The sequence below is a fragment of the Zootermopsis nevadensis genome, unplaced genomic scaffold (genome assembly GCF_977971745.1).
Source record: "Zootermopsis nevadensis isolate Lab colony 2312 unplaced genomic scaffold, Znev_1.0 Znev_ptg000005l, whole genome shotgun sequence".
Taxonomy (NCBI): Eukaryota; Metazoa; Arthropoda; class Insecta; order Blattodea; family Termopsidae; genus Zootermopsis; species Zootermopsis nevadensis.
In genome coordinates this window covers 3,359,744-3,382,444 of record NW_028259137.1, presented here as the reverse complement: position 1 = coordinate 3,382,444, position 22,701 = coordinate 3,359,744, and the positions used below count along the sequence as shown (strand labels likewise).

Here is a 22,701-nt window from a genome sequence, read left to right as displayed (position 1 = left end):
TGTATCCCTGCGCGTTTTCCCCGTTGATTTCCTGAGACATTTCATTTCCAACGCCATAACTTCAGATGAAAATTTATTTAAGTTTGGCCAGCTCTCGCTGCCACATAATAGTCTTGGTTCTATAACTAATTGGTAGAATTGTTTCTTGGTTTTCATATTCAATTCTTTCTTTCCAAATATTTTATTGTTTAATTGGTAATAAGCATTATTTGCCTTCTTTAGCCTATTTAGGATCTCATTATCAGCTTTTCCATGACCCCTACTTTCCTACTTGTTCCAATTTCTCATTTCCATGTCTCTTTCATCCTGTTCTAATACGTGTCTCCCTATTTTCATAACTTTACTTTTAGTACTGTTTATTTTTAATCCTCTCAGTTCCAATTCTTCTCTCCATTCAGTTATTGTATTTTGTAAGGTTCAATTCATGGTAGGGAATAATATTTCTCTTTGCCACCTTCGGACGGGCACTGGAGCCCGCCCGTCTCCTGTCCAAAGTGTTCCTTGGGGCTAAAGTGGCTGGTACTTGTGCAAACCATTCACCTCCATCTAATTTTGAGGTTAATAATGTGTACCTCTACTCTCCCACACATCTGCAAGACATGGTGCTTCGTTAAGTACTGGGGACAAGTTCTTCTTCTTCTTTGGCTCTCCGGTCCGTATTCGGTCCACGGCCTCCTCAATTCTCCTCTTCCATTTGGTCCTCTGTTAGGTCTGTCCGTCCGAGGCTTTGATCGAGGTTTCGAAACATCTTCCTTTTTACGGTGCAAGGTTGTTAGCCTTGTGACCAACCCCCAACCTGGAGGACCAGGGTACCTGTCTTAGTCTGACCTCCCCCCCTGGCCCTACCAGTAGCTATGCCTAATAATTGCCTCGACGTGGTGCCAAAGTGAGAAATCCCATTTCCTTTCAAGGAACCAAACGCTGGTTATAAGAGCCATAAAAATTTACTTCACTGATTGGCCTGTCGAGGTCCCCTGTCTAGTGGCATCGTTCAGTTCAGTTAAAGTACACTCAACTTCACATTCTAAATATACAGTGTGTCCACAAAGTCCCTTTGGGGATTTGAAAAATTGTGGCGCGCAAACAAATTGAGCTAGCCACATGCGGTTTGCGGCAGATTACAGTGAAACTCTGGAAGTTTCTTACTGACCTCGGTAGACGTCGATGTGGGCTCCCTTGGTAGCACGGAGAATGTCCAGACGATATTCGAGCTCTTGCCATGTTCTGTGGAGCATGTCCGCTGGAATAGTCGAGATCGCATTCCTGATAGGGGCCTTCAGGTCATCAAGTCCATTAACTGGTGTTCGGAACACGTTGCTCTTGACATAACCCCACAGGAAAAAATCCAGTGGTGTTATGTCTGGTGAACGTGGAGGCCAAGGCATTGTACAGTCTCTGCCAATCCATCTTCCTGGAAGAATTAATGACTTAATAGGTATTTGATCATTCACTGAACTTTCTGATCAAGCACTGTGTTAATAGTCATGAACGTCTAGTCAAACAGCACACATTAAAAATAAATACATAATTCGATGATGACGTTTTGGATATTATAGCAGCCCACGTCTTCGAATGTATTTGAATCCTGAATTTCATCTTACTTTCGTAGGTCAAGGTCTCGATCTCCGTCAGAGAACAAGCCGCGTTTACCGGATGAACTCAAGAAACACCTAGAGTTTGATCTGATTGACACAGAAGGGATGAGCGAGTCACAGCTCAGGGAGATTCCGTACAAGATAGTTGAAACGAACGCAAAGGCTATGCGCGTCAAGATGTCCCCAAACAACAAGCAAAACCACCGTTCTCCAAGGAGAACTAAAAGGTATAGCCACATGATGTTTACGACACTGAAAATAGTAATTAATTACTGATGGCAGCACTGAATAGGAACACCGGACACTGCATAAAAATAAAAAAAATTAATATTGTCTCGGATTTCTTCTGTAATTGCGCCTTTATCTGAAATGTCGCTTGTGTTATCATCATATAAAAGAAAACAGACAGCTTGGGTAATGTATGCTTAGATAGAAGGATAATATTAAAATGGATATTAGCGAAATGGGTTTGTGACGATGTGAACTGGAATCAGTTGCCTCAGGGTAGTGTCCAGTGGCAGGCTTTTGTGAACACGGTGATGAAATAGGTTTTATAAAAACAAAGAACTTTTCGAGTCTCTAAATAATAGTTAACTCTGAGGAAGACGTGAATGAAATGCTATTGATGTGTTCATACTATAATGATTATCGTATGAGAACAGCCGTGGGCTGCCACCTAGACCTAACTCTGAGGTTTAACGTTCGAGTTGAATCATGACATGCACTTATTTCATACACATCGTGCACAGAACGCAAAATAATAACTAAACTGATTAAACTAAGAAAAAGAAATGAACATGTATAAAGGATGTAAAGACGGCAAAATCAAGCTCGTAAGTCTGTACTCATTACGGAGGATGTTCATACACGATGATCTGTTCATTAGCTGCTCCACTCAGGAAGAGAGGTGCCCACTTCCCAGCAGCGGAGACAGCCCGCCTCCCCCATACTCACCGCCGCAGGTGCCCCCCGCAGGACCCGAGGTTCCTGGAACTCCCAAGTTGAGCTCCATGGCTAACCCAGGCGAGACTGACCATCAACCCCCAAACATTGGAAATGACAACATGATTGCTGACGTCAATAAGAATTCGGGCTCTAGCTCGGCCAGTCACAGCCCAGCCGGGTCCGTACGAAGTCGGAACAACAATAACAACAATAACCACGTGCCAAGGTATGAGGAAGAAGTCTGTCCGTCCGCCCCTCCACCGCCTGGTTTCTTTATTTGATAATTAGCAGAGTATGAATATATTAAGTGTCCTGAGATAACAAGATCTTATGTACCGTATTCATTGTAAACATTGCAGTCCGGTGTTTTGCCAACCAGATATTCGACTGATAAACTCGTGCAAGTTCCTCCATCAACATCAGTTTATTTTAAATGGACAAAATTAAGCCGCTAAATATTTTTATGATTTCATGATCAGTCGTCTCATTTGAAACCGCCACGGTGGTCTAGCGGTTAGAACGCTGGCCTTGTAATCCTGGGGTCTCGTGTTCGATTCCCGGCGGTGCCCGAATTTATAACTTATGTTGGGCAAGGCCGTGGTCTAGGCAACACGGAGTTTTCCTCCGTGGCATCCCAACAATTACTCCATTCACACATAGAAGAAGGCAATGGCAAACCACTTCTGGATCATCTGCCAAGAACGTATATGAACAGGTCCCAGTCCGAGAAAAGGATGGAAGGATCCTGTTCATAATATGTCGCCAACCTCCTGTAAAGGAGACAGCGTAATAAAGAAGTCTCAGGTCTGTGTCTTGTTACGTCGCTTTACATGAATCGTCATTTTTATGCTGTGGTCCCGTATAATAAGCAACTCCTTCACCATACGCTGTTTTCTGGATAAATTACACATGACAAAAATCCTAATACATCGCAAAGTAAATAATATTCTTTTTGATATTGTTCGTAAAATGTGCACGGAACAGTACGTTCGCACCTTATAGTAATAGCGACATAATTATAACTTTTGCGCCAAGAAATGCGGGACAAAACACTAATAATAGTTAAATTATTACAAAATATAATAAGTTTTAATACATGTTATCTCATGGTGTGATGCCCCCTCAAGAAATACGTAGTAGTGGGATTTCCAGGTGTTATCTGCGCTGAATCGTCGTCTTCCTTTTCGTAAAACCTCCGACGCGATAACGTGATTGTGCATTTTAAATTTACTTGCAGTTGGTATGTGTATTGAAAATGAAATGTTTTTTTATGTCGGACAGCCCACATGGAGGGGAAATGTCGTAGGAAGAGAAAGAAGAAGTTTTATCTGCGTTAATAACGCCAGAATAATTATTTCTGCCATTTTAAATGGTAAAAATAAATCAGGGCTTGGACGTCACTTAACGATAGTGTTAAGCGGCCCATCCACGTGCGAATCCGGCTCGGCTCGGGTTCCATCGAACCAAACTCGTTTTTTGGGTGGGGTGTCAGAAGCCGAGTCTGCTATACACGCGTCACGAAATATATCCGAGCCAGGCTCGCGAGTCAGACTCGTACGCGGATGTGCCGCTTTAAAGTGTCAGTGTTTTGTCTTATAGACGTGGCCACCCTTTTTACAGCGTGATGGCCGTACATGGCGTTATTTTACTTTTTAATGGTGCTTAACGTACACACTTACCAATATTTATAGTATATTCCATCATGAAATATTTCAGTAAGTTTGTTCGAGGGGAAGGAATTGCTTTTGTTCTTACATTGTTTTTCTCAGTCATCAAATATATGCTGTATTACTGAAATAAGGTTGTGTGGTGTTATACGATGCACGTCTGCAATAAATTATTGTATCATGCCAGATACATTTTTTCTTGTGTAAGGGATTTTACTGGTGAAGCTTTTTTTTAAAGCTTTAATTTGTCTTGTTCGTTTTATATTTCTTGTAAACTGTAATTAACACGTGTAGCTTTCGTTTCCTATTTAAAAATATTTATAATATATGCATATAGTGTCTTGTGCATGGAATTTATCATATAAAAGTGTACTTTGTTGAGTTATTGAGCGTAACGTGTTTATACCATGAATAATTTTAGCGTAAAATATTTGTTCAAGTTAAAAAAGAAAAAAACACGTATTGAAATAATAGACGGTCTTTTCAATAAAACTACTGTTTATGGCAGTGATAATGATTAAATGTTGTATATATGTATCTCAATCGTTGCGCTAAAAGTGCTCGCTCCCGGCATCCACGCACAACTGTTTGCAGACCTTTCAGTAGGCCTCGATATAAAAAAATATGGTGGGATTAAATCTGATGGTCTTGTCGTCGGAGTTCTGTTTGAGATAACCTGTCGCCAAGAAATTAGAGCGTCGCATCCAGTTCTGTATGACACGAGGGTCAACCACTTTGTTTCTTATGTGATGGGATTCAATTTCACAATTTTAACTGCGTCAGTGCATAAATATTGGTTTTATTGCTGAAAGTCTGGGACCGTCAGTGAGAAAAATATATATGTATATTAGAACATAATATTGAACTATAGTCTATAAGAATATATATATATATATATATATATAAACCAACTGTTACTAAAACAATAACTCTGAAAAAAACAGTGAAATACAACGTAACTCACGCCGACAAAATTTTAAACGAAGAAAGGCAAATCACGCATGTTTAATGTACGAGGTGCCCAAATTTTTTATATAAAATTCCAAGATTCATGTGTATTATGAAATTAAACTTCCTTTATTCTGAGACCAGCAAAATTTCAGATCAGAGATGAAACCCCCTAACTTGAGACCAAGAGTACGATAAAATGCTGCTTTGTCAGGGTTATCACACACCCTGTGTGGGCCGGTGGTAGACGAGCGTGGAGCAATGGCGGAACGATGATTATCGAAGGAAAACCGAAGAGCTCGTAAAAGGACGTGCTCCAGTGTCACTTCATACACCACGAACCTCACGTCGTCATCCAGTACCGAACCCGGATCTGTACGAGATGACTCCGGGATTTCTGTCGAGGCAGCGGACGTGAAGAACTTTTGAAAGGTGTTATGACTGTCAGTTGCTGCCTGCTGGGCCTGTGGTAGCTTCAGTTGGAGCTCCAGTAGGCGTCATTTTCAGCGTTTCTGTTGGACATCACATCAAGAAACGAGTCTCTGTTTGATATTACCTCCGCGTTCAGCACGGACTCTGAGGCATATTATTCACAAGTTTTGGAAGAAATTTCTAACTTCGCATCTTCTTATCCGTGGACTTTACATTTAATGTTTATCAGAAGAAACATTGGCGATGGACAGGAATAGTAATTTGATAAGGAAAGGAATTATCGTGGCCCATTTTAAGGTACTTTTTTGTTGATAGTGTAAGTGGTGCAGTACACTGTCAGATATCTTATGAACATAAAGTATGAGTTTTAACCATTATACTGTAGTTCGTAAAATAAATATTTATACAGTTTGACATTTTTTCGCTGTCAAGTGACCACGGTCAATGCAGGTTGACTAAGCGTCATAATTGAGTGGTTGGCTCTCCTGCTTCGGGAGTTCCTAGGTTCAAACCTTGGCCTGGAGACCAATTATCTTGACTGAGGTCTCATGGTTTTATCAGTCGCTCTAGGAAAATGCCGGGTAATACCTTCAATTAAGCCATGACTGCTTCCTTCCACATCCTTTACAATTTATTACTCAGTCATCCTCTAATCTAATGCTTTGTAATCTAGATACTGAAAGCATCGTTAAGTAAACAATAAATAAATAAACATCTGTTGGTGGTCGGCATTCAGGTTTAGTGTTCAGGAAGTTCTGTTTTTTCCATATTGAATTCTGCCACTAATATTGAAAATGAAAACAGTAAAAATAAAAGACTCTCGGGCTACAAGCCGCGTCGGGTGGCTGAATGGTGAATACACCATATCTTGTGCCAACGTTTCGAGAGCCATCTCTGCTCTCATCCTCGGGGCAGCTGCGTAACAAACTGGTCCTCTGTAGCGCGATCGCCGAGCCACCTGACGCAGCTTGTAACCCAAGAGTCTTTCATCAACTTCAGTTGAATGTTTTATTATTAATCTATTTTCTTGTCTTTTGCATTTCTATACCAAGATTGTTATTTACGCTGATTTTTTTTTTCTTAAAGGAACTCGGAGATAAGCCATTTTTAATGTATTTACTGTCAAGGGACAGTTTTTCTTTCAAATTTGTAATCAGGATACAGGTCGTCGTTTTATCTGTTGCCTTATCTATCCTTTATGTAAAATAATCAGTGCATACAAACATTTAATGTTTTTACGTCTCTGCAAGCTGGCAAACTATTGACTTAAACATAACATTTCTTAATCGGGGAGGGTGGGGTAACATTTGCACCATCATTCTATATATTTTATTTTAGTTAGAATTCAGAAGTTTTATGTTGAAACTGAAGTGGCCATTTGTGCATAATACTTGTTATAATGATTGAGCGATTGCACGAGTTTTATAGCGTGCTTTAAGAATGAGCTAATTTCTGTGGGCTTCAGAGGTGAACGCTCGTCTTAACTAGTTGTGTGCCGCCAGACTACCAAAATTGGAGGAATTTAAAAGAAATGGCACATTATCATTTGAATACCTTACCATTCTGGCGTAATTTTGGGTTGGATTTGTTTTTGCATTTCTTTAAAAGCTGGTGTAGAAGTGAACCAGAATTTTATTTTTAATTATATATTGGAGCCTTGAAACCTGAATCAGAATTTTTTCAAATTATTGACCGACTACACAAAGATTCTAAAAAGACCGAACCGTCCATAGGTGTCAATTTGCAACTCAAATTAATTTTTCGTGTGACTGAGGGATAATAACATGGTGTAGGAGAGTGAGAATAAATTCAAGAATTTACAAAATTCGATACGGTTTTCATTTAACGAGCGCAAAAATATTAAAACTAAGACAGTTGGCTTTTGTTGGGGAAACATTAGATACATGTAAGATGAATCTGGTAACCTTGTAGTAGATAATAGTTTCGGTGAAATGGAAGTCAACATTTTGTGTAGAAAGGTTAAAAAATAAATGTGAAGAAACTTTATTAACCAATTAAGAAACTACTTAGAACGTACTTCATTTAATGAATAAGAAATATATCAAATCAGTAATAAAGAATCTGTTGAAATGGTCAGCTCGTGGATCCATAATTAATTTCAGAGATTATATATTTTATATTTAAAATAACTCTGTAGAACTATTTTTTTATACCATTTATCATCAAGAGCATATTATAGTGAAACCTGCATATTCCAGAAGAGATTCTGGGTTAAAATTACAATTAAATTAAAATTGGTCCGTAGGAAAGTTCTTTAAAAGACAGAGTCAGCCATTGCTAATTCCTTCTGTTTTTTCTCAGATCATCATTCATAGTAATCCTGCAGTTTGACTGCGTATAACCTACGTACCTGATAAAACATCATTAAATGAACCAAAAAAATGCACATACTGTAAGGCAGGGAGAGCTAACTTTTCAGGGTGTGCGCCCTGCTTTTACGTTAAACCAGGAAAAGTGCGTCTGAATCCCATTTTATCTTGAAAAGGTGTAACTATCGACAAGTCCATTAAATTTAATTCTGAATGCAAGGTCTAGCACATGGGTCATATTTTCCCCCATCTTTAATGAAAGAGGAACAAAATTGGTACATGTGAGATTTCAGGTTCTCACGGAAACAAGTATGAAGATGACTGTCTTCTGTGATGTTGGTCAATATCTATCAGACTATGGCTCTCCGGTCCGTGTTCAGTCCATGGCCTCCTCAATTCTCCTCTTCCATTCGGTCCTCTGTTAGGTCCATTCTATCTGAGGCTTTGATCGAGGTTTCAAAACATCTTTCTTTTTACGGTGCAAGGTTGTTAGCCGGTTATCTCTATAAAACGGATGATAAATTGTACCCGAAAGAGGAGATTTGGCAATTCTAATTGAGGTTCCTCGTTCTGTGCTTAATACTACAAGTTTTCCGAGTCTGGAAATTAAAAATTACATTTATGGTCCTATGAATACTAAATAATTACTTTCAGCTCAAATTAAATTTGAAAATTTTAAAAAAAATTATAATACTTCTTACTTTTAGAAAGCTCTTACCTGATGTGATTATGTCCTAAGATGGTATTTATTGAAAAAAATGAATCAAGATATGCCGTTTTCAGGGTGGTTTCACCATGTAACGCATACCAACAACAGCCGGCGTAGCTCAGTCAGTATAGTGACTGGACGACCGTGTTTCGATCCCTGACGGGGGCAGAGGATTTTTCCTCTGCATCCGGACTGGTTCTGGGGGTCACCCAGCCTCCTATACAATGGGTACCGGGGTCTTTTTCCGAGGGTAAAGCGCGGCCGGGGCATGACGCTAACCACTCACCCCCATCTAGTGCCGAGGTCAAGAATGAGTAGGAGCTATACCTCCTCTCCCCCCAAGCGCCTGCATGGCGTATAGTAGGACAGCTCTATTTTTTACTTTGCTAACGCATACCAACACTGCTGAGAAATATGCTGTCTCACTTGAAGGTGGAGGCATCATGTTCCTGAAAAACACTAGTATATACCCACATAACTAAACGGCACAATAACGCTGACGACCGCAGACTCAGCACGTAAAAAATTTTACATTGAAATGAAGTCGTAATCTTTCCAGTGATTCATTCAGTTACAAATTTGTACTAAAGTAATAATATAAATTACATTGAATAATAATTATCATAGGAAGAATTACACTTACCGTCTGAAGAATGCAAAATGCTGTCATCGAAGTCAGCAATATGTGATCAATAATGTAAATATTGACATATTGATGGCTCATGAGGGTACACGATAGTAGATGTGCAGAAGCATCTGAAACTTGGCAACTCGTCGTTCGCGTCCATCACCTCAGCACATGTACAAAATGAAAATTTCAAATTCTTACTTAGTTTATTGATTATTGGATTTGATATTTCAGATGATATTTTTATCAGCGTTGTACACGTGTATACATATTGAATTAGAATATGTATTTATTTATTTCTGCGTGGCATATATTTACCGACGTGTTTAAGGAAGGAATTTCAGGAAGGAGTTCGTGTAGTCTGTACTTTAATTTTTTTAAATAAATTTCATACAGTAAAAATTTGAAATACAGTTATTAAATATATATTTGTATAACATTTACAAACTTCTCTCTTTTGATATTGCACTTTTATTGAAATTTGTAAATTTCTTCGTTCGCAAATGCAACGATTATTTAACCCTTATCAGAAAATGTTTTATATGTTAAGAAATTAACCATTTCTGTGCTGATCTTAATATAGAGAACAATGTCTTTCGTCTCTTTGTACATTTTTATGAAAAGCGCCTGCTTTTTGGTGTGAGCCACGTAGAATGCCGCGTATTACTCGGTCTTTAAGCAGATGTTGTGGTTGCCATCTTCAGAGTGAATGGGGAAAATTTTGGAACCATGTGTGGTACGCAGGAGGCGGTGAGTTAGATTTGATGGTGCTGATTGGTGGATTTCTGTCCAATGTAATGTGGCTCCATTCAACACAGCTTACACACGAACGCTGAAGTTACACGTTAAACACCCACCATGAAAATATAAAGACAAGGATAGTAGATATTTTTCACTGGTGATATAAAAAACCCAAGTGTGTTCATTGCAGAAATATCCACAGTTTTGGATTGAGACGGCTTTTTCACATAGAAAGGGTTAAAGAAAAAGTTGCATTTCGTAACGAGATATTTTGTGCAAGTTAGTTTTAAGAAGTATCGTTCTGAAATTTTATCCTCTGTTACAGGACCAGTCTGGAATATGCAAGCCTGCATTCCCAGGGAGGTACCCGGCCACCTTTGCCCGCATTACGCGCGCTGGGTTCTGCACTCTACGATAATCCAGGCACTCTACTTAACGGTCACCTTCGTCAGTCAATGCAGCAGCAACTACAGCAACACAGGCTCAATATCAACAATCTGAAGAGCACGCATCTCAGTAGCCACGAGCACTCGGACTCTGGCCTCAGTGCCGAGTCGCACGAATACAGCCCTTATAATAGTGAGAGGTCAGTCTTGGTTGTTGCTAAGCGTATTATGAATTCGTAAATTATTTTTCTTGTGTTTTATTAAATATTCATCGCACCGAAAAATACTTTAATAAAATTTATGGATCTATATTCTTTGTCATACACCAGTTTTTTAAGATGTGATTTGGGGTTCTCATGAGGATGGTTGTCTTCTGGAATGTGGCATCTTGTATTTTTATACGTATTGACTGACTGCAGTTACAGAGGGCTGTAGTTCAAACCGCTACTGCAGTGGTCCCCAACGCGGCGCCCGCCAAGGCTTTTTTTGGGTGCCCGCGTTGTCACGGAAAGAGGTTATACTGAATAATGAAGGCCGTTCCACCATGAACATTATAAAATCAAAGCGCAGATCTCGACTTACTGACGCCCATCTTGACGATTGTTTGCGAGCAGCAACATCATCCTACCCTCCCAGTTTTGAAAAACTGGCCGATGAAATGCAGCGCCGAACATCACACTAACTTCCCACTTGAGTAATAACAGTATCTGGTGTCGTGATCCAGAGGCTGTGTGTAACTTGTATTTGAGGGCAAATCCAGTGCTGGAAAGTATTTTACATGAAGACTGACACTTATATGTTAATCTTTCATCAGGAAGCGACAGAATTTTCCTGTCCTTGCATGCCATACTTTCCCAGGATAGCAGCCACTGCCGAAATATCTTTGCATTAATCCAATTATTGTGGCTAGCTTTATGTCTGTTACACGGTCTGGTTTTTCAGATTTCGCTACGACAAGTGAAAATAACTTTTATTTTCCTCCGTGAAGGTCAAGGCATGTTCCTGCATTGCTACTGTTTTGTAGTTCCTTCGGTTCACAAAAATACGTTAAGTACGTTAAATACATCGAAGCGTAAAAGTCAGTGTAACGAAATGCCACCAATTTTGTCGAAATTAAAATGGAGACATTTTTTTTTTTAATTTTTTCTGTACACGCTCAGATGGACGCTTTGCCGTCTTGCTGCCTCTTTGTCCTCTCCATCCTCTCTTCCCCTCTTACTTTACATAGCTCAAGCTTGGAGTTATTTTGCGTCCATGGTGTTCCACCATTTTTTATCCACAAGTTTCTTTGGTGACAGAAGAACATTTACTGGTGATTGTCAGTGAATCTGCGTTAAGTTTGCAGTCGGTCACTTGACTTTTAAACTCCATTCCAATTTTCCGAACAGTGTCAGCGGATTTCTAATGGAATGTGGAGCCCTCACAAGAATACTTCAAGCAGGAATGTGACAAAACCACTTAAAAAATTTGTCTCGTAAATGTCGATGCAGAGTCATTTTGTAGCTAGTCGATATATTTTAGTAGCCACCTACGAGACAACTTGTCATAACCCAGAAGATCATAGTCCTTGCTATTCACGTGTTTGAAGAAATTTGAATTATTCGCACTTGTAGTTCTTGCAGAACATTGTTCTCGGAGCTAAAAATTAAGTAAATAAATTATCTGCGTTAAAAGGCATATAAAGTCATAATCTTATTATATGGGGATTAACGACTATTTCAACCGGCACGGTGGTCTAGCGGTTAGAACACAGCTTGTAATCCTGGGGTCCCAGTTTCGATTTCCGGCGGTGCTCAGATTTACAACTTCTGTTGGGCAAGGCCGTGGTACAGGCATCACGGAGTTTTCCCTCGATTTCTCCCTACAATTACTCCATTTTCATCATCATTTCGCAAAAAGGGGGTCGCAGCAGGAGCGTTAAATGTCGCGGTCCCGATCGAACCCATGTACTGATGGGTTGTGAATCCTGCTAACAACCGATGCACACCTTGCTGAATGTTGTGTACTGGACACGAAAAAAGAAACTATTTCAAGTTATACATAATCTGAATTATCTAATATCAAATTAGTGAGAATTTACTGTGTTTACATGGTGTAATATACCGAGTTTAAAATACAATTACGAGTAATAATTGAACGTGTTGTAAAGATCTTCTAATTATACGTGGATAGAAGTACCGTGCAGTTTGTATTGATCACCTTTGGTGAATCTGAGTACGGTACACTCCCTATTATCCGGGTTGGTTAAGAAATATATTTTCTCAGGTAATCATAAAAATGAAAGAAAAACATGCAAATGTAACAGACGTGTAAGTTTGAGACATTCACTGCTAAAATTTTTAAAGTGATTCCAACGGATAGTTACACTTTTATCATAAACTTAAGGTTATAGCAGCAATGGGGTCAAAGTGGCCGGGTGGTCTGAGGCGCGGGCCTTGTGCCACTCGGACCATGAGTTCGAATCCCACTCAAGCCATGGATGTTGTGTTGTCCTGTGTGCCTTGCGACGGGCCGATCCCTCGTCCAAGGAGTCGTACCGAATGTCTAATAGATCAAGCCAGCGAAAAGTTGGGACCCGCAGTGCTCAGGCACTTGAAGAACAGGTCGTTCCCAGTATAACAGCAACTGATTTATGTTAATACATTAAATATGTAATTGTGTTTATTTATCTCTTTTCGATGTTCTAACGTTAACAAAAGGCTTTCTGAATTAATTTTTAATTTTAGTTTTAAACCACAAAGACCCCACTTAATTCTGCCCCTGGATAATCGGAAGTCTACCGTACTTTAAACTTATCCTCAAGTACTGTAGCGCTGTATTTGTGCACGTGTTACAGGTTGAGTGAAGGCCCGAGATATGCACAGACCACAAAACTGTCTTCTTTACAACCTCCACTGCCTTCCCTAGTGAGTACAACTGCCAGTAATTCCCATGTCGGGGTCACGGTTCAGCCTCGGTCGTACCCCTTCAGCTCGATGCGGGTCACTTCGACCCATATCACCCCAGATCCCGACACTGTACATAGACTATGGAACGACCAAAGGGCTAGGGGGAAATTGAGTGGCAGGTTGGTTGCTGGGGCTTCCAATGATGGTGGCGGCTTGGCTTGGATGTCTCCCGGGGCTCCGCCCTTGGGTACCTACCGCACTTTGCCTAATTCTACAACCCCTACTGATGCTAACATTAATAATAACTGGAGTGGGAGTATTAGAAGCACCCGCAGTGGGGATGGAGGTACTAGAAGAGGTCCACTTTACTTCAGGGGTCACCAACCCAACACTTCTGGCATTCTAAGGGACTCCAATAAATTCAATGTGAGTATTGAATTTGTGATATGGCTGTGAAGTCGCATGTGGTAATACTTCATGTACGTGTTATTGTAAAATTGTTATTATTTAATTAAAATCATATGGCTTGCTTGATTTTTTTGAGTTCATGAGGTATCGCCACCATTTTAATGCAGTATTTTTTATTATAAGTTCTATATTCTTTGTCCTTGTCACTTTGCTTGATGGAATTTTACACTTTTTTTTATTTTACGCCTTGGAATTGCTCTTATTTTAATCTTGATTCTTGCGTTATAGCTTTACAGTAGATACTCTTAGTGCATTATGCATCCTTCCTTCTTGCATTGCTTTCAAATGTAGAAATAGTTAATAATCCCCACTTTTAGTTACACGCTAACAGACTGTACAGACTAGAACTGACTCGGACCGGTATGACATTACTTCATATTCTTTCACCTGATGTACAATATCTTTGATGGAGGTACAAGAGAAAAAAACAGTATTCTACAACGTACAGATACACATTATAACCAATTCCAAAATTAACACACCAATTCTGAAATATGACAGAGATCTTATTATGTAGATCTCAGATCAAGACTCTGTGGACTGTAGGAAGGGGAGAAATCTTTAAAAAAAAATAAGGGGGCTTTTAATATAGGTATACTTTGGATTTAGAGTTACATGTGTGCAGAAGAGCCAAAGATATTCCATATCCTGTTCTGAAAATGGAAAGAAGCATGTAGCATAAGGATCGTTAGAATGTGGGTTGGATTCCTTAGCAAAATGGCTGAGGGCCTGTGTCTAAGCTTCAGAGCTAAGCTTGTTGGTTGTGTGGTGATGATGCAGCAGACGACGGGAGTGACGGACGCACGACCGAGACGAGGAGGCTGGGGGGACCTCCGGGGAGGGGGCGACGCAGGACTCGCGATGACCACGGAGCTGCAGAGGTCGCGCTCAACCAGCTTAGAGCTAATCCTCTCACCTCTCATACAAAGCACGTACCAGTGAGTATCTGACCCCCACTACCTGCTCGCCTGCTTGCTCGCCCACCTGCCTGCTTGCGTACGTCTTCCTCTGTTGTGCATCTCTCCCTTGCTGACTGGCATTCAGGAACATCGCTTTGAAGACGGCTGTCTCCTGGGATGTTGTGTCATGTAATTTAGTGGATATTGAATGACGTTTCGGAGGTATTTACTGCCTCCATCATCAGGGCAATGATGGTGGAGGCAGGTATCACCTCTTTTAATATCAGTCGGTATCTACCAGTCTACACTGCGCAACATCCCAGAAGACAGCCTTCTTTATACTTCTCACTGTGAGGACCTGAAATCTCAATATTTCACATTGTTCCTGGATTGCACACCTAATGTAGCAGCTATGTCGAGTCACTTCCCTATCTATCTACATCTGCTGTCGATAATTTTGAAATGCACTCGGTGGTGTACCCACATTAGGAAACATTGATCATTTTAAAAGTTGACAAGTGGTAATTATTTCCATTACATTCCACTACTGTCGCTATAACATTAGTAGTTATGTAATAGTTTTCTTCATCAAAATTTATTTAAGAGGAAAAAAATCCATCAGAAGAGATAAGCTAGGTTACTCTATCTTAACACTTTCCACACTGAAATCCCCAGAAAAAAAAGTTCTATGTTATAGTAACTTACAAAATTATTTTACAGGATGCAAATGGTTAGCTTGGCTATAAACAGATGGCAGGATAGGTTTCTTCACACAGATAATGCCACACACCACAGATGTGAAGGGAAGAAGGTTTAGTTTCAAAGCGGTATATTTCATTCAGTGTTAAATAATGTGACTCTTTTATTGTAAAGAATTAGACAGCATATACTCAGATATTTGACCTTGAAATAAAAAATTCCTTCTCAGACCATTAAATTAGAACATTATCTGTTAACTTGTAGCACTGGTGTTAACTTATTGTTTATGGAAATGATATTGCATGCAGCATGCACTAAATTATTGTTTAATCATGCTTTGTTGTTTATTTTAATCATATGTGTTGTTTAAAAGTGAGGTTATAAATTCATAATTTTTCAGCTAGTTTCCTCTGTTTAAACACTCTGTATGTTGATACCTGGTATGATACACTTATTGCAGACAAGCACGGTGATTGGTTCTTGCTGGACCAATGATACAGCCACTATTCGAGAAGATGATGAATCACAGGACCCGGTACAATTTAGCTCACCGATACGCAAGGCAGCCAGTAGCAGTGATGGGACTCGTCTCGCTACGAACGCGACGCATCGGACTAGCACAAGTAATGGCGTACAGGAAGTCACTCATGAAATGAGTACAGAATTATGAGCGGAGTCCAGCAGTTCAACAGACAACGTTAACTGTGAATTTATAAGCAATCCAACCAAAGTAACTAAAAATATTAAAGCAAGATGAAAACTTTTAATAATTTTAAATTCTCTGTGTGATCATGCAGAGAGAGTGCCATGTCGTCACATTCTTAAGTTTAGAATCACTTACATGAACGTCGTTTACCGGCAATAAATAAAAATGGCGTAGACGTTAAATCATACCCGTGATGAGTTAAGATTATGTACTTAAAATACAAGTCGTCACACATGAAATTTTGGTGCAGCGTGTTCGAAATGTTACTAATAATGCCTCATTTCTGTATATAGACTTGTCAGGTCGGTGTGCGTGCGTGCGTGGTGCGTAGTTTGTGTCCTGTAAATAGGCATGGCTGAGCTGTACATACTGGAGGTTAAAATGTTGCTGTCTTAACAACATTTTCTCCGTTATTTATGGCGTAGTGTGTTGGTAAGGTTTTCTTCATTCTGAGGTGGAGGCGGATAGGTATCGACGCGGAGATGCTGCAAAACACATTAAAACGTGTCATCACTTGTCAGCAAAATATCACTTAGATCAGCTGTTCAGATAGAGAAGTCGTACTCTACTTCGGAGGACACGCAATTTTTAAAATGTGTTCTTTGAAGTTGTTCTACTCTCCTTTTCGATGTTCGTTGCGCGCACGTGCGTGTCGTTCGCAGAACCAATCGACATCGGAGGACCTGGCTAATTTGCTAAGAGTCGGTTACAAGAACAGTCAACAGTACAGATATTGCGCTGTGCGGTGACAAATTTTTTCCTGTATCCCATTAAATCTGTGCATCATATTTAAAAATATTTATATCTAGCGTAAAAAGCCCATCGTACCTTATCCTTTACCCCCCCTTTCTTTCTATATGAGTTTTATGCTTCCGTCTTCCGGTGCCTAATATTTTCTTCCATTCTTCTCTATTTTCCCATCCTTCCGGAGGTAGTTTCCACTCTTATCATGGTTCTTGTAATTCTGTCGTTCCATCCTGATCTCAGTCTTCCTCTCTTCCTTCTCTCTTTTGGTTGCCATTTTATAGTCTTCTTTGGTAACCTTTCCTCCTCCATCCTTTGCACGTGTCCGTACCAAATCAGTTGTCTTTTCTCGATCCACCTTCATGATTTCTCTCATCCTCTCTCTCTTCTGGATATTCCAGCCGCTCTTCTTAGGAAAACTTTTAAATATAAATATATGAAACACACATTAAATATTAATATGGTACTGCGTAATTTTAACTCGGAACACTTTGTAAGTTAAAAAAATTAGCTTTGCTACGTCGATATTTTTCCCAAGGTTAGTTCCCCTTTAAATATTTCCTTTGCGAGTGCAAGCAAACGCAGAATCGTAAAACTGACTTTCGTGTAATGCGGATAAAAGTTTGATATTTGATGCCGAAAGTTATAGTAGATTCGGTGTTACTTGAAAAATCATCAAAATATAACTAATAATGTGATGTAATCAGTGATTACATGGATTAATTTCACACTCTTATAATTGACTATTTCCTGGATATAAATGTTCTGTAGCTCCAAAAATTGAACTCCTGGAAAACTGGATACAAATTTCCTGTTCTGCGTTGCGTTATTATTCTGGTTTCATGACACTGGTCGGTAATGCAGCTGCTCAGTCGGCACGCGCGTGCAGAGCATTTCGCAATCTGCGGTCGCTGCTGCCACTCGACAACCCAACTTTTCTCTCACTCCTGGGGATAACTCTTTAAGTTTTACGGTCATGGGAACGTGTGAAAATAATGACGTCGTATACTTCAAGGCAGACTTTCGTAAAAATTAATTGTCCATTTAATAAAGATTAAAATTATTCATTGGGTTTAAAAAAACAAAACATAACCATGGATTTTTAGGATTACCAAGATTTTAACCCGTATTAATTTGAAAATTACTTTTTAATGTTTACTCTGTATTAACTGTATTTACCGTGTTACGTACTTTAAGCCACTGCTTCCCAAACTTTTTCCTTCATTACCCGAAACCGCTTATCAGAAAGTCCTTTTCACCCAATGTAGGTAAAACGCTAACTGCACAGGAAACGACAAGCGAAGAGAGATCGGTAACAAATAGGACGCAAACAATGTTTTGTGCAATGTCTTTACAATCCACTGATATATAGACGTTTCTAGTTCAGGAAAGTATTCCTTGAAACGCTGTCATTTTTTCACTTGCAGAAATCATATTTTCTTTTCTTCCTTGAAGTTGCAGATTGAGTGCGTTCATGTGAGAGAAAATATCAACCAAATAACTAAGCTGAGCTAACCACTTCGTGTTGGAAATTACGGTAAATTTTAACGTGTATTCCGAAGTGTGTCGTTACCCAAAGAAAAACACCTTTTACCCCTTTTTGGGTAATTTACCCAGGTTTGGGAAGCAGTGCTTCAAGTGGTACATTTTTTATCAATGTGTACGCCACTGGTGATGACTCGGGTTGTCCAAAACGTTGCTTAAGTCAGTTCAATTCATTTCTTTATTTGAATGCGCTAACACGAGCCAGTTACAGCGTCGCCACACGAAGGTAATGTAAATACATTCTCCGATACACTTCGCTATATTCTGATGGTTTTTTCAAGTAACGCAGATAATAATTCGTATTAATGGAATCTATATTTTGTGAAATGTGTTCGTCGTTTTGTACGACGATCCGCTTTCTTCAAGTAAGTGGATGAAGTTTGAACTGAAGTTCTTGTATTACATTGGGTCAGTACGGAGGAGAATTAAATTTGCCCGTCGTCTCTTATTGTGGACCCTTTATACCAAATTTAACAGAATTCTATCAAGTAATTTTGTGCATAAAATATGTGGATCGATGGTGAAATATGAATTCCATATTAAGTACTCATTTTTGCACTTTGTGTAAAGAATTTATAGATATGGTAATTTATTATCTTCATGATATTTTGCTGTACTGGGCTGTAAATATTGCATGAGGAACGAATGGATGTGAAGTGTGATCCTTTTTTTAAAAAAATGTTACGTACTTGTGGGTTATCGGCACACATCGCTATAAAAATAGGTTAGGTTAGCTTAGGTTAGGTTAGGTTAGGTTAATGTGTGTGGGCAGCAATAAATAATTGAACGAACTAACAGATAACAACAACCCTAACCTAAACCTAACCTAAGCCAACCTAACCTATTTTTAAAGCGATGTGTCCCGATAACCCACAAGTACAAATGTTCATTGTGAATGGTGTGCAAAAATTCAACTATTGAATTCTGCATTATGTGTTCATCATATATTATGTATTGCGACGATGTTTTGCGTGTTTTCACCTTTTTATATTACGAAGGAAGAAAACATTTTTATAATGATAATTGTTGTTAATTGCACTTAAGGGCACTAATTGCTCCCCAAATGTTGTGAAACATTTAAATGTGAAAAAAATATATAACTGGGAAAAAGTGGGTTTATTTTTGATGTCCCATTGTTTTACCTCAGGTGACCCATTTGACTAGTGTTTAACGGGGGGGCTTCAGAACAAATTTACAGTGTACTTCTTCAAAATCCACTGCTTGCTATTTTCTTTCTTTTAATTTTGAGAGTCCTCCATTTTCTCAGCTAAAAGTTTCTTAAAAGATTTTGTAAATGGTTGTAGAGGCACAAAATTTATCTTTAATTTTACGACAGCAATTACATATTCCTGTGGTTTTATTATGTTGTGTCATTCACACTGTGAATCGAAGAAAAATTTCCCCAAAAATAAAATATGTGCAATAATTACCTTAAAATAAATAATTCAGGCCTGAACGGTGGCATTCAAGTCTTTGGGTTTTTGTGTCACGAGCATCCACACGTTTTCAGATGTCTCACGTCGGTGAACGTCTTTGTACGTATGTACGGCGACTTGACATTCCTGTTAAAGCAACGAAAAGTCAAAATTTCATATAATATTCTTCAGAAAAAATTTCCAAAAAATCATAATCATGTCCAAAAAAAGTGTAATATCATAATTTTGTTGTAATAAGGGTTACATACCATCCCAAAATATGTTTGGAACCAATGTTGGTGTTCAACAGCCATGTTTCTGTTGGACGGTGCATGGTTTATCACGAGTCTGCAATTGGGCTGGAACAGAGGAACAACACATCTTAAGAAAGCGACGTTTAACGTGTCGAGACGGTTCAGTATTATGTAGTAAATATGACCTTCAACACATACAATAAATGTTTTTTCTTTGTTTTGGCTACATGTTTCGGTGCGATCATACCGTATCAACTTCTTCGAACTGCGCGTTTAACTCGGCCTCGTACATATGCCACTTTGTAACATTCATTTTAATTCTAACCTTAATTCGGTTTCAACTATAAGTCAATTGAAAGTCTTAATTAATTACTACATAATATTAAAATAACACACTGAAATGCGTGTATAAATGTGACTCAGTAGCCAATTAATTTATAAAGGTCTATGTTCTTACATGTGGTAACAATAGTCAAGCAGCCACATCAATCATGAAATAATTTTTGTAAAAATTTGTTCAGATTCAAATTATTAATCACGTTACTTGACTAGTCATTAGTAAATTTAATAGACTGTTTTTAATTTTAAAAATTATGGAACTTTTGAAAAAATAATACGGCCTTGAGATATGGGGAGTAGCTACAAATATACTGAGTTAGTACTTGCAGACAACTGAAAAGAGGTGGTCCTAAAGCAGATTAAGCATAAAAATCTGTCATGAAAACCATAATAGAATGTTTTTTAAACTCTTCCCCGGGTTTATATTAATTTTATTTAAGAGCATGTTATTTGTAAAATGCTGTGCAGGCGTACTGCGGGAATGGGTAATGTCAAGAGGGCGGTGAGACGGTCGGGTGAATTTTACTACCCCATCAGTAGCCAGTTGTGGTTAACCTATCAAACGTGGTGGTTCCTCGCAGTTGCCTTCCGCCATGTTGCTGTGTCGTGTTACGTAAGTTCTTGATATAAGTCCATTGACTTAATCTGATGATTAGTTTTCTTAGCAGTATGTTTGTTTAAGTTGTATTTTAAGTAGTGTGCAGTGGTCTGTCAAACTTGTGTATACTTCCTTACCAGTTCTGTAATTTCATTTCCGGTATCCCATTAGCTATTAAGAGGAATCGAAGGCTGGTTTGATAGAATACTATACTGAATAATTAATTGTGTAGCTATTATATAATTACCTGATACTGCTATTTTTAATATTGAGTTTAATTCTTCATATTACGTATGTTTTAAAATAATCCAATTGTTGCAATCACAACCTTGTGCGAGGGACTCCGAGGCGTACAAATAGGTTAATGTTTGGTGTTTTCATTCAAAGTACTTTACTTTATATTATAAGAAACTATGCAGTTTTGCGCATATGTTATACCGGTTCTTTGGTCAGGGGTAAAATGACTTCGATTTACACAGATTGTTAAAAGAATGTTTTTGTTTGTTTTTTATTTTGAGCGTCACTTACTTGTTTTACGCTGAAATGGCTGGCGACAGACATGACAGAGACATTGAAAAGGGTGTATAAAGTCAAAAGGAGACCACAGGCCACATAAACTGAAAGACTTCGAACAACGTTATTTGACAGAACTGTTGTGACTTATTTTAAGAAGCAATCCTAGTATTTCCTTCTTTCGGAGTCGATATTCGAACGACACGACATTACGAAGACTGATAATTAGACCCAATGTTTAATTTGTTTTGCGTCAAACCGTTACCAAATGTAACTAGAAAATGTCGAAGTCTCTTGGTTACAGAAATCGTAAGTAGTGCAGTGTTCCGTTTAAGACGCAACCCTAACTACTGAATATGAACACCTCCACGCACAAAACGACGAAACCAATGACAATGTCGAATTCTTCCAGTCGTACCCCATTGTTGCAGCTAATGCACGGCCTTAATTTCAGGTGCGACCAATTCCTGTGCCCCTAATTTGTGTTACCAGTCGGTGCATTGTTGTCTTTTTCTGTATTTCCTTATCAGAATACGCACTTCACGAAAGCAGCAATTTGAGCAGTACCGTAGCAACCAGGCCGGTGTTGGGAGAGTCTATTAAGCAGGGGTGTACCTGCTTCTGATTTGATTTTTGTGTAGTAGTGTGTAATGTTTGTTGGGTTATATTTTAAACGGCACGCTCTGTATAATAGCCGAGTACCAACACAGAAAGGATTTGCGAGATGTTTAACACTGACAGGAACGGGGCTGCCTTCGGTTTCCGGTCGTTGCAAGGGGTCCCAGCAGAGGGCTCGCCAGCGGCAGTACGTGTTCCGATGCGAAGTGAGGCTCAGCTCCGGGTACCCCGACGGTCCCACTTGCGAGTCTAAACGTCGTACCTCAGACTGCACGTATAGCTCCTGGAACATTTAATTTTCCTCGTCACATGGTAACGTAGACGAAAAGTAAATTATCACCGTATGTACGAAAAAATAACTCGAGAATGGCGAAATGGATTGTTATGGAATTTGATGTTGGGAAGTTTTGAGAAAAATTGTCAAAACTTTTCAGTTTTCGGCTGAAATATTTTTTAAAAAAAAATAACAGATTCGCGCATTAATACCTTTGTGTCTGCGGTCTGGTTGGGTAATGACGTCATGTTACGTGGTGACGTCAGCGCCAAATCGCATGCTTCAAGGACACGGGACGGATTTCACACCCCCTCCCCCCTTAAGCGCGGCACCAAGTCACGAGTACAGCTGTACTGGCCT

The 22,701-nt window shown here is 39.2% G+C and overlaps 2 protein-coding genes across 18 annotated transcripts in view; one reads left to right on the top strand and one right to left on the bottom strand.

The window, feature by feature from the left end:
• The window catches only part of LOC110841260 (band 4.1-like protein 4), a 334,673-nt gene extending 317,466 nt beyond the window's left edge, over positions 1–17,207 (top strand). For 7 of the 10 annotated variants that reach the window (XM_022086634.2, XM_022086635.2, XM_087343391.1 and 4 more), the window contains 5 exons: positions 1,610–1,822; positions 2,482–2,766; positions 10,321–10,581; positions 13,218–13,695; positions 15,796–17,207. In XM_022086634.2, the coding sequence (XP_021942326.1) occupies positions 1,610–1,822; positions 2,482–2,766; positions 10,321–10,581; positions 13,218–13,695; positions 15,796–16,005 (1,447 nt within the window). In that variant the 3' untranslated portion in view covers positions 16,006–17,207. Of the gene's footprint in view, positions 1–1,609; positions 1,823–2,481; positions 2,767–10,320; positions 10,582–13,217; positions 13,696–14,517; positions 14,676–15,795 lie in introns of all 10 variants that reach the window. The other 3 variants (XM_087343394.1, XM_087343392.1, XM_087343393.1) reach the window with 3 other exon arrangements.
• The window catches only part of LOC110841261 (cilia- and flagella-associated protein 161-like), a 37,694-nt gene continuing 24,656 nt past the window's right edge, over positions 9,664–22,701 (bottom strand). The window contains exons 5-8 of one of the 8 annotated variants that reach the window (XM_022086647.2): positions 22,156–22,350; positions 20,015–20,104; positions 19,761–19,892; positions 9,664–17,204 (exon numbers count right to left, since the gene is read on the bottom strand). In XM_022086647.2, the coding sequence (XP_021942339.2) occupies positions 19,776–19,892; positions 20,015–20,104; positions 22,156–22,350 (402 nt within the window). In that variant the 3' untranslated portion in view covers positions 9,664–17,204; positions 19,761–19,775. Of the gene's footprint in view, positions 17,205–19,760; positions 19,893–20,014; positions 20,105–21,464; positions 22,351–22,701 lie in introns of those variants that run through there. The other 7 variants (XM_087343401.1, XM_022086649.2, XM_022086645.2 and 4 more) reach the window with 7 other exon arrangements.